This window comes from Lynx canadensis, chromosome D4 (assembly GCF_007474595.2).
Source record: "Lynx canadensis isolate LIC74 chromosome D4, mLynCan4.pri.v2, whole genome shotgun sequence".
NCBI lineage: Eukaryota > Metazoa > Chordata > Mammalia > Carnivora > Felidae > Lynx > Lynx canadensis.
Window position 1 is genome coordinate 28,116,404 of NC_044315.2, and position 10,606 is coordinate 28,127,009.

General features: G+C 41.4%; 1 protein-coding gene and 1 pseudogene across 2 annotated transcripts; one reads left to right on the forward strand and one right to left on the reverse strand.

Annotated features, from left to right (window-relative positions):
• The first annotated feature begins 711 nt into the window (after positions 1-711).
• LOC115499576 (cathepsin L1-like) lies at positions 712-4,793 on the forward strand. 2 transcript variants are annotated; one of them, XM_032595616.1, is made up of 7 exons: positions 712-837; positions 1,130-1,249; positions 1,350-1,484; positions 1,891-2,142; positions 2,858-3,020; positions 3,642-3,759; positions 4,475-4,793. In XM_032595616.1, the coding sequence occupies exons 1-7, from the start codon at positions 712-714 to the stop codon at positions 4,572-4,574; spliced, it is 1,014 nt and encodes a 337-aa protein (XP_032451507.1). In that variant the 3' UTR covers positions 4,575-4,793. The 2 variants fall into 2 exon arrangements, with proteins under 2 accessions (XP_032451507.1, XP_032451508.1); XM_032595617.1 differs by having other exon boundaries at positions 1,918-2,142.
• Positions 4,794-9,306: 4,513 nt separating this feature from the next.
• LOC116738419 lies at positions 9,307-10,169 on the reverse strand (annotated as a pseudogene).
• Positions 10,170-10,606: the final 437 nt, after the last annotated feature.

Here is a 10,606-nt window from a genome sequence, read left to right on the forward strand (position 1 = left end):
TATGTAGCCTCTGAGAATGAAATGAGGGGAGTCCCAAGCTCCTCCCAGCTTCCTGTCCTCAGATTTGACATGCAGGGACACAGATCACTAAATCACCACTAAATATATTTCAGTGTGCCTTCAATACACACTTTTTTCATATCTTATAATGGCATCAACTAAATGGAAGTTTAACGTTATTTTCTTTGTTGAATAAGCATCAACTTTTTCTTTTGGACCCTTAGCTGGACCACTGGAACTGCTCTATTGTTTTAGTCAAAACATCTAAGGACCATTTGACAGGGAGTTGACCCCAGACCATGGTCAACAAGTTTTTCTTCTGTAAAGAACAAGCAATTATCACCAAGAAAACATCAGAATAGAAGTCATCAGCTTGGGAAACGAAAGCAGATTGGGCAGATTACAGTGTACTGGCGGTATGGACAGGCCAATCAGGCCAAACCCCAAGGCTTTAAGTGGGTGGCCTCGGAGCCCCCACCCACCATCAGAGAGCCCTGGGGCTACATCTGCTGAGGGCATCTGCACAGCTGCATGATTAGGTGAGCATCCCCAGTGGGGCTAGACTAATCCTTGTGTAAGTATTTGGGAGGATAAATTCAATGTTTTTACTCCACCATAGTGGCTCTAACATCTAGAAGAAAGGAGGATGGATTTTTAGACAGATCAGTCTAATCAGATTCTCATTTTTTTTCACTTCCTAGGTTTTGAAACATGCATCCTTTTGCCTTCCTGACTGCTCTTTGCTTGGGAATAGTTTCAGCTACTATAGAGCTTGATCAAAGTTTAGATGAACAGTGGATCCAGTGGAAGGAGACACATGGGAAGCAATATGGCATGGTTGGTAACATCTAAACTATCCAGAGGACCCACAGAGAATGTCCGTACTGGTGGGAGTTTGTAACACAGAGTTGCATCTTGAAGCCGCTCTTACCAAGGCAGTAAGCAGGGCACTGTGACTGCGCACAGTGTGGGCATATGTCCTGCTGTGTGGTTGCTGGAGAACAGCTCCCAGAAGCATCAGGCCATCCCTGGCTGTGACTTCTCCTCCTCTCTGTGAGCACATCTACTTGGAGCAGGTCAGTTGGTTTTAAATAGAAATAAAGGTGATAAGTTATATGTTTGCCTCTAGGTTGAAGAATGCAGAAGAGCAGTGTGGGAGAAGAATATGAAAATGATTATACGGCACAATCAGGAATACTATCAAGGGAAACACCGCTTTTTGATGGCAATGAATGGCTTTGGTGACATGGTGAGCGTGGCATGGATTTGCTGAATATTTTGTTCTTTCTCTCAGTACTTTCTCCCCAAAATCTCATGTTTGTAAACATTCTACTTTCTTTTCCCTGAAGACCAATGAAGAATTCAGGCACATGATGATTGGTCTTAAAATGCAGAAGAGTGAGAATGGGGAAGTGTTTAAAGTCCCCTTCTGTGCTGACACCTCTGTACCTGTCGAGAGAAAACAGACGTCCACTGTAAGTCCTGTGAGTATCAAAGATGACTACTCATCAGGTCTCTCTCCAAGAGGAAAGCCAAAAAGAAAGTGGCCCCCTGCTATGGTTTCCTGCTGTGGAACAATATGGTGTTGCTATGTTGTTGTTTTTAATGTTCATTTATTTTTGAAAGAGAGAGACAGAGAGAGACAGAGAGAGAAAGCATGAGCAGGGGAGGGGCAGAGAGAGAGGGAGACACAGAATCCAAAGCAGGCTCCAGGCTCCGAGCTGTCAGCACAGAGCCTGATGCAGGGCTTAAACCCCGAAGCCCTGAGATCATGACTTCAGCTGAAGTCAAACGTTTAACCAACTGAGCAACCCAGGCACCCCACCATTGCTACGTTTTAAAAGTTTTTGTATAGATGGTCTGTTGTCACTTTTGTTAATTGTTTTGTAGATTGAGACCTTTATAATTTGTTTCCAGGGTCGGTGTGCTTCTGGCTGGGCTTTTAGTGCAGCTGGTGCTCTTGAAGTACAGATGTTCCGGAAAACTGGCAAACGTGTTTCCTTGAGTGTGCAGAACCTCCTGGACTGCTCTTGGCCTCAAGGCAATGAGGGCTGCAATGGTGGTCTAATGAGTAATGCCTTCCAGTATGTTAAGGACAACGGAGGCCTGGACACAGAGGAATCCTATCCATATGTTGCAAGAGTGAGTGGAGCTCCTCACTTGTCACCATTCCAGCTCTGTCCTTAGAGCTGAATGCTTTTGAAGAAAACAGACACCATGTTTAACATTCACATTTCCAATTGTAGACTCTCTATCTGCAGCCTTTCAGGACTGTCATTAAACGGTATTAGCCTGGCATAGTTCTCTGCTTAGATGGTCACCACATAGCTGTTTTTATTTCTACATCACATGGAGATATGCATACCTTTCTATATAGGGTACAGATTTCTCCAGGGTGAAAAACTTCTTATGGACATGTAGACCACGAGTGTTTCATTGAATCCACACCAATTAGCTTTGCTTTTTTTTAAGTTTATTTATTTATTAATTTTGAGAGTGAGAAAGGGAGAGAGAGAGAGAGAGAACATGAAAGGGGGAGAGGTACAGAAACAGAGAGAGGGAGAGAGAGAATCCCAAGCAGGCTCCATGCTCTGTACAGAGCCCAACACGGGGCTGTATCCTACAACTGTGAGATCATGACCTGAGCTGAAATCAAGAGTTGGACACTTAACCGACTGAGCCACCAGCACCCTTCACACCAGTTTTTCAATTTTAAAATAATAAATACCCTTTCACCTCCTGGGTTGCTTCACAACAAACTTGACTTGGAAATCTTTCACCTGCAACCTGTCTTGAAGTCATGTTCCACAGGAAGTGGATGGCAGTAATCAAGTTTCTTTTCCTTTACCGTTCAAAGGATGGACCCTGCAAATACCGGCCTGAGCATTCTGCTGCCAATATCACTGCCTTTCACACAATCCCTCAGCGGGAGAAGATCCTTATGATGGTACTACGAAAGGTGGGGCCCGTCTCTGCGACCATTGATGCAAGCCTGGATACCTTCCGGTTCTATAAACAAGGTAAATATTCGTTGATGTAGAAATATAGGTAGAAAAATTGGAAAACCACCCTAAGAAACAGCAAGAGTGACACTTTGGTATGTAGAATTCAGTGTAGAATTTTGGGGTGTGTGGATTTAACATAGTTGTTCATTCTGTACACGTAATATTTATGCCTGCTGTTTCTGTATGCCATGACTTGGCCAAAATCCCCATGAGTTTACGTATATCACAAATATATTTAAATGGCTACATAATTCGATGGGTAGAATTTACTTCACCTTTTTCCAATTGTTAGACCTTAAAAACTTTTAAAGAATTTTGCTATTGAAGTTAACACTGGAAAGAAGCCCTTGGCTCAAGCAATTTTATGTTCTCTGCTGTTTCCCTAGGCTGACATCCTAGGGTAGATGTAGTATTTTCAAAAGAGATTGTGACTGTTAGTATTTCTCCTGGTGTTAGATGAAGGCCTAAATCCCACCCCCACCCCCAAGCTAAACAAAAGTATCTGACTTTTAAATCTCATCTGAATTCATATCACAACTGAATTTTGAAATGCCTCCCATACTATGGTTGCTAGGCTGGGTTACTATCACATGTCACGTGGGAATCCTCACCTCAGCACTGAATATTACTCCCCAGGCATTTATTATGATCCAAAGTGCAGCAGTGAAGACCTGAATCACGGTGTTCTGGTGGTTGGCTATGGCTTTCAAGGAAAAGAATCCGATAACCAAAAATATTGGTTTGTCAAGAACAGGTATGAAAATCCAGGAATACGTACTTTTGAATTTGAAAAGGGAATATTTTTTGGAACCAGTGTTTGGACGCAGGCCCCCCAACCCTTGAGCACACTTCTGAAATCCCAGCAGTGTTTACCCCATCTAGGGGGGAACACAGACATAGTCATATAATGACAACGTTAAGATATTGCCTCACCTGCTAGAGTCCTAATATAGTTTTGGTGCCACTGTATTTTTTTTCAATTTTTAAAAATATTTTTATTTATTTTTGGGACAGAGATAGACAGAGCATGAGTAGGGGAGAGGCAGAGAGAGGGAGACACAGAATCTGAAGCAGGCTCCAGGCTCTGAGCTGTCGGCACAGAGCCCGACATGGGGCTTGAACTCACAGACTGTGAGATCATGACCTGAGCCAAAGTCGGACACTCAACCGACTGAGCCACCCAGGCACCCAGGTACCACTGTATTTCTAAATTGTAATTTTAAAAAATTTCTATAACACATCTGGGTGCCAAAATTTTCCTTTTCCTGCTCACGTTGCAGTTTTGTGAAAGGTCTGGGGATAGAATTCTGTGCTGGGTTAGAACTCAACCATGAACAAGAACAGTCTCTCCTGGTTCTTCCTGAATCTGTCCTGGTCTCTGGTGCACTGCTCAGTATCAGATGTTCTTGTTCAAAAAGATACATGTTTTCGATTGTTTGTAATAGTTGGAAAACTCTCTCTTCTTTCAGCTGGGGCACTGACTGGGGCATGGATGGCTACATAAAAATGGCTAAAGACCGGGACAACCACTGTGGAATCACCACCAAGGCCAGCTTTCCTATCGTGTGAGACGATGGTGATGAAGAAGGCCTTGACTGGCAACAGAATATCCAGGAAATGGATTTTATTGTAGAGTTGATCACATCTTATTGTGGGGGATAAAACACTTGAATCACTGAAGATCCAAGTTGTGGTTGGATTCTGTGACTGTTCATTGGTGACGAAACTACTTTTTTAATCCCTGCTCTAATCAGTGGTGTGTGATTAACTTGCTTAATAACTTTTGAATGTTCGTGTTTTAATTTTTTTGATTTATTTTTGAGAGAGAGAGAGAGAGAGAGGCATACAGAGTGTGAGCAGGGGAGGGGCAGAGAGAGAGGGTGACACTGAATCCGAAGCAGGCTCCAGGCTCTGAGCTGTCAGCACAGAGCCCAATGTAGGGCTCGAACCCACAAACCAAGAGACCATGACCTGAGTCAAAGTCGGATGCTCAGCCGACTGAGATACCCAGGCCCCCCTGAAGGCTCATGTTTTAAAACATTGCATAAAATTTTTACCTTTTAAAATAAAATTTACTTTCATATGTTGAGGTATGATTTGGTTTTTAATACAAAAACTTCTTTACAGTAAAAAATTCAATGGTTTTGGAGGGAGGATAAAATGTCCTCATTTCCCCCATAATTCTTCAAACTGGTTTAAGAATTTAATTGACATAAGACAGGTAAACAGTAGAAAAAAATCACTCAAAGTTTTATTACACAACTAGGGAAGCCCAGTAATGAATTTGAGCCCCCCCAGAATGGCCAAGGCAGGTAGGTGTTTTTTTGGCAGTTTTTATACATTTTAGACAATGACAATTATTTGTGAGGAATTGACAGGAAAAAGAGAAGAGGTGTGTGGGAGCTTTAAATTGCAGGAATTCCAAGTGGCATCTGGGCTGAGTTTGTATATGAGTGAAAAAGTAACAAGGTTTGTTTCTACAACTTTCTCAGCTTTGAAGCCCATCTCTGCTGATAAGGATGTCTCTTTACCTTGTAGTACAGGGAGGGGACCTTTCATATGGGAATGCTCATTTTCTGCTTTCAGGGGAGACATATGACAGCCTGGGTGTCCTTGCAGCATCTGTGTCTCAAATAGCTTCAACTCAAGATTGTCAATATGCCATGTGGTACCTTCTGGGGTGACATCCCTGGGCCCCCACAATTTCTTCCTCTGAAACTCCCCTGGAAGTTCACATACTAACTATCTGAGCAGGTGACTGTGGAGAGAGAAATCCAGTTCATACATGAGCGGTAAAAAATCTACAAAGAATAAGAAAAGCATAGATCCCCTGGAGGATGAATGAATGGGTGAACGAGGGTGGGGTTACAGGCTTCCAGGTATGGAATGAATCAGTCACAGGAATCAAGGGCACAGCAAAGGGAATATAGTACACGGTATTGTAATAGCAATGTAGGGTGGGGGTAGATACACTTGTGGTGAGCACAACATAATGTATACAGTTGGCAAGTTACTATGTTGTACACCTGAAACTACGGTAACATCATGTGTCATTTATACTCAAAACATTTGAGGAAAAAAAAGCAAGAGGATGAATAAACAGAAGAGAACACATTTCCCCACACCTCATGAAACGAGTCCCACAATCCTGGAAATAGATCTGCTCAATTAAATGTGTTTCATTTATCTGATGGGAAATATTAATTCTTTTTTAAAGGAAGATTTGAGTAGACATTATATGCTTCATTTGGTTTAGATAAAAGCAATATTTTCCACTGATGATTGCACGAGTTCCCCCTGCTGGGCAGTCACGGTATCTAGAACATGATGACTTTGGAGACCCCCAGAGGCCAAGCTGTTACCTTCTGACTGGAGTGTTTTCAAAGCATGCATAGTGGTATTGAACCCTCTTTGTTCCATTATCATAGACAGATTTAGGATTGCCTTGTCTAATTCACCATCTCTGAAACTTGGGAATAAGATCTTTAATGCTGAAAAGAACCTGGAATTCTGATGTATCATCCGATTTTCTATGATTCTTCAACAGGCATGTTGTGTGGCACAATTTTCTGAACAAATTCTGTCACCAAGCACAGTGACAGAAGAGCCAGGTATCCAAGTCAATATGATTCTGATCATTTTGGTGGGAGCCCTTTATATGCTTTGTTACCACATGAAATAAAGGAGCAGGGGTGCCTGGGTGGCTCAGTCCTTAAGCATCTGACTTCAGCTCAGGTCATGACCTCACAGTTGATGAGTCTGAGTCACATATCATGTGAGCTCGAGCCCTGCTTTGGGTGAGACCCCCATCTCTCTCTCTCCCTCTCTCCCTCTCTCTCTCTGTCCCTATGTTGCTCCAAAATAAATAAATAAATAAATAAATAAATAAAGCAGTGGGGATAGACAAGGTTAGCTTGAAACCTGTACTTTTCAAAGTCTGGAGTGTTAATTGACAGTGTTAATGTTCATACGTCTCCTTTTTTCTTGTCGTCCTGTCAGTCTTTAAGAGAAGCACAAGTTTTAAAAGTAGCTAATTTCAGAGTCTTCTGATTTGGCTCTAGTAGCTAGAAAGCTTGGTTTTGTCACCCAGCCAAGTAAGCCCAGATTTTTGGTCCACATTTTTAGGTGGTTCCTTCCTCTGTAACTTTCTTGGAAGATTCACGCATTCAAAGTTGAGCTGATAGATAGTTTTATCTCCTTAATCCAGTCTCTTTGTTCTGACAGTGAGTCAGTTCAGTCAAATTCATTTTGGGAAGAGGCAATGCAGGTATCTTCCTAGAGGGAGGCCTCTGCTTCAAACAATCAGGTAATAAATAAGAAGAAATTCTATGGCAGTACAAGAAAGATAATGTTTCTTAATAAAAGGATCCAGTTATAAACCAGTTTCTGAGTTCCAAGGATAGCCAGTTGAAAGAATCTCTAGATGCTGGGCTTAAAGCATCTTTAGGCAGATAAGGTAGGTAGGTAGTGGCAGGCTGACAGACTTTCTGAGAGGCTCACAGAGGAACTGGCATGAAGATTGTCTACATATGAGTTTTGCAGTGATTTCTCAGAAGGTTACATCAAGTTGTTCATATTCAATTTGCAGGGCTTCAGGAAAAGGGGAGTTTTGGGTATCCAGTGATTCCAAGTCAAAAGGATAGAAAAAAAGTGGAAAATAGTAGTTTGGAGATTGTGGCCAGGCTTCAGAGGAAACTAGAAGAAATTAGGATCTCGTCCAGTTCATAGTGAACTCTATTAGATTGTAATAGCCACAATGGTGTGTTATTGAAACATAATGTTTCTTTCTATAATCACCCTCATTTTTACCAAGGACAGCCAAATTAAGACCAATTTGCTTGCAAAGTGTAATCGTTGCTTTTTTTTTTTTTTTTTTAACTTGGCCTGATGATGAAACTGCTGTAAAGCATAGCTTATGAGAAAAAGTTTCTTAGGATTTTTTACTAATTAACAGTCCCAAACATCTGTTTTCTTCATCCTGTTAATTCATCATGAATTTGTTGTCTCTTTGTCACAATGTATAAAAACTGCCTGCTTTGCTTAAAGACTCAGATATAAGTATCAGGCTGTTTTTCCAATGGGCTTCATTGGCTCCATAAAGTCTGCCTGAGTTCCTTCAAGCAGTCTGGTCATATCTGTGTCTGTGCAAGTCCCCCCTTGAATATGACATTTCTGTCAAAGCCTTGGTGATGTAACCAGAGTTTCCAAATGTGTCCTGTTACAAGGAGAGCAGATCCTTATTCAACTTATGCAAATTAACATATTGTCATGAACATATAAGAATACTCACTGAAAGTTTTTGAATTCTGGACAGATCAGGTAGGGAGAAAAAGATAAGTGTCCCAGTCTTTTCACAAAGGCATGTTTTATCAAACGGCTGCTTTTTTCAAGTTATAGCTTAAAACAGTTTTTTTAATACTGGAAAAAACATTTAAAGATCAGAAATGCTTCAAAAATATATATAAAAATGATAATCATCCACTGTTCATCCAGTCTCATGGTATTAATTTCTCTTCTGTTTGAATCTAGATCTTCCATTCATTCTGGAAATTCTTACCCAGTTCAGCTTTATGATCTTGAGGTTATCAGAAATCTGTACGCAAGAGTTCCTTCCATCGGTCTCATTGCAGATGAAACACATTTGCAGAAGCTTTCATAAAAGCATTTGAGTAAAAGTCTAACTGTCTATAAATGATAAAAGACTTAAAATGTCCAAGGTTAAAGATCTAATGAGAGATCATGACAAGGCTGTTGACAAGGAAATTGGTGGTTTCTGTGACACACGACAGAAACATCTCAGGACATATCAGATTTCTAGGAGTTGCATACAATTTCTAAAACACTTATTTTCCTAACATATTTCTACATAAATATAATCTAGGGGTGTTAGTATCCGTTATTTGACATTGCTTCCTATGTAATTTAACATAAGAAATAAGCCTAATTTGTGTAATATCTTCCTTTTATAAAAAGACCAAATCTCTTGAAAACGTTCCATGGATCCTCTGGAATATTTTAATTGCATTGTGGTCAAAATACTTCATTTTAGAATTTGATTTTGGAAAGTGTGTGTTACAAAAAATCAAAATATTTGAACATTTGATTAAATAGGATCACAGATCATTATGCAACAATATTTAACTATTCAACCCAAGTGACAATAAAAGATTCCTTTTTGAAGAGAAGTGAGCCTTTATTCCCTTGTTCCACAAATAAAATGGGCTGAATTGGTTGCTTTTTGGTGATTAATCAAGAGACAAGTCCCATATCCTCATGCAACTCATCTGACTCTTTCTTTGCTTCAACTTTGGCCAGGGCTGAGGGCAGCAGCAGGTACAGCAGTGGTGGTGATGGCTTCAGCAAGTGGGAAGCTGTAACCAGTCCATGCAGACAAAGCCAGAACCTGCTTGTGTCCATTGATGGTAGGATGGGGCAGTGAGGCAACAATCAGGTGACCTATCTGCAGAGAGACACTGGCAACACTGCGGACGCCCTCCAGGAAGTGAGAATGTAGTTTCCTCTGTGATGTCAAGCACTTCACGGTTGTAGATGCTGCCATTGTCAAACACTTGCTGGTGATCATCCCAAAGGAGAAGGGGGAGTTTCTCAGCACATTCAGCTGTGTGGCCTCGCTGGCCCACGCTTTGTCTCCAGTCTTAATCAGCTGCACGTCACTCAGGATTTCAGTGGTGCCCCTGGACATTTTAGTGGTGATGGCTAAAGCCTGGGAGAAGAAGGTCTTCTTCGGCCCCAGACAAGTGTTCTGGGCTAGTGACTTCACATGGGGCTATGGCACCACCACGGGCGGCAACTGACACCTTAGCCAGAAGCATGTCCCTGATCTCGGTGAGGTCCTCCTTGGTGAGCACAAAGCCCACATTCACCCAGATATGAGGCAACGGTTTCTCCAGAGCTGGTTGTTCTCCAGATGCCCGCAGATGACCTCATACATCATGGGCATCATGCCACAGCAGCACCACAGCGTTCCCATGCAAACACATGCGGACCTACTGTGTCTTCCTGGAACCCACGTTGTCTGCTCCCACAATGAAGGATGATCGTCCAAAAGATGGATGATCTTAAAGAAGTACTTGGAAAAAAAAAAAAAAGAAGTACTTGGACTTCTGGGTCACCTTGTCTTCCCTGGGCATCATGGAGATGCATATCAATGATTCCATGCAGAGTGTAAGGAAGATGTCACTCTCATGATGACACCTTGAGATAGGAGGGCCAAGGATAAAAGATTTTAAAGGCAAATGCTGCAGGTTATACAATAGTGAACAAACTTTAGCTCTTTTAATATTAAGACTCAGTTTTCTTGAATAATCTGATAAAGACAAAGCATAGAAAATTTGTATTTTTAGGCCATTGGCCATTAAAGAGAAGAAAAAACTTTGTTTATAATTTTTTGTAATAAGCAAACTGAGACTCTTTTTAAAACATTTTTTACTCCTGTATCCCTTGGATAAATTCCTAGCAGTGTTATTGCTGGGTCATAGGGTAGGTCTATTTTTAATTTTCTGAGGAACCTCCACACTGCTTTCCAGAGCGGCTGCACCAATTTGCATTCCCACCAACAGTGCAAGAGGGTTCCCGTTTCT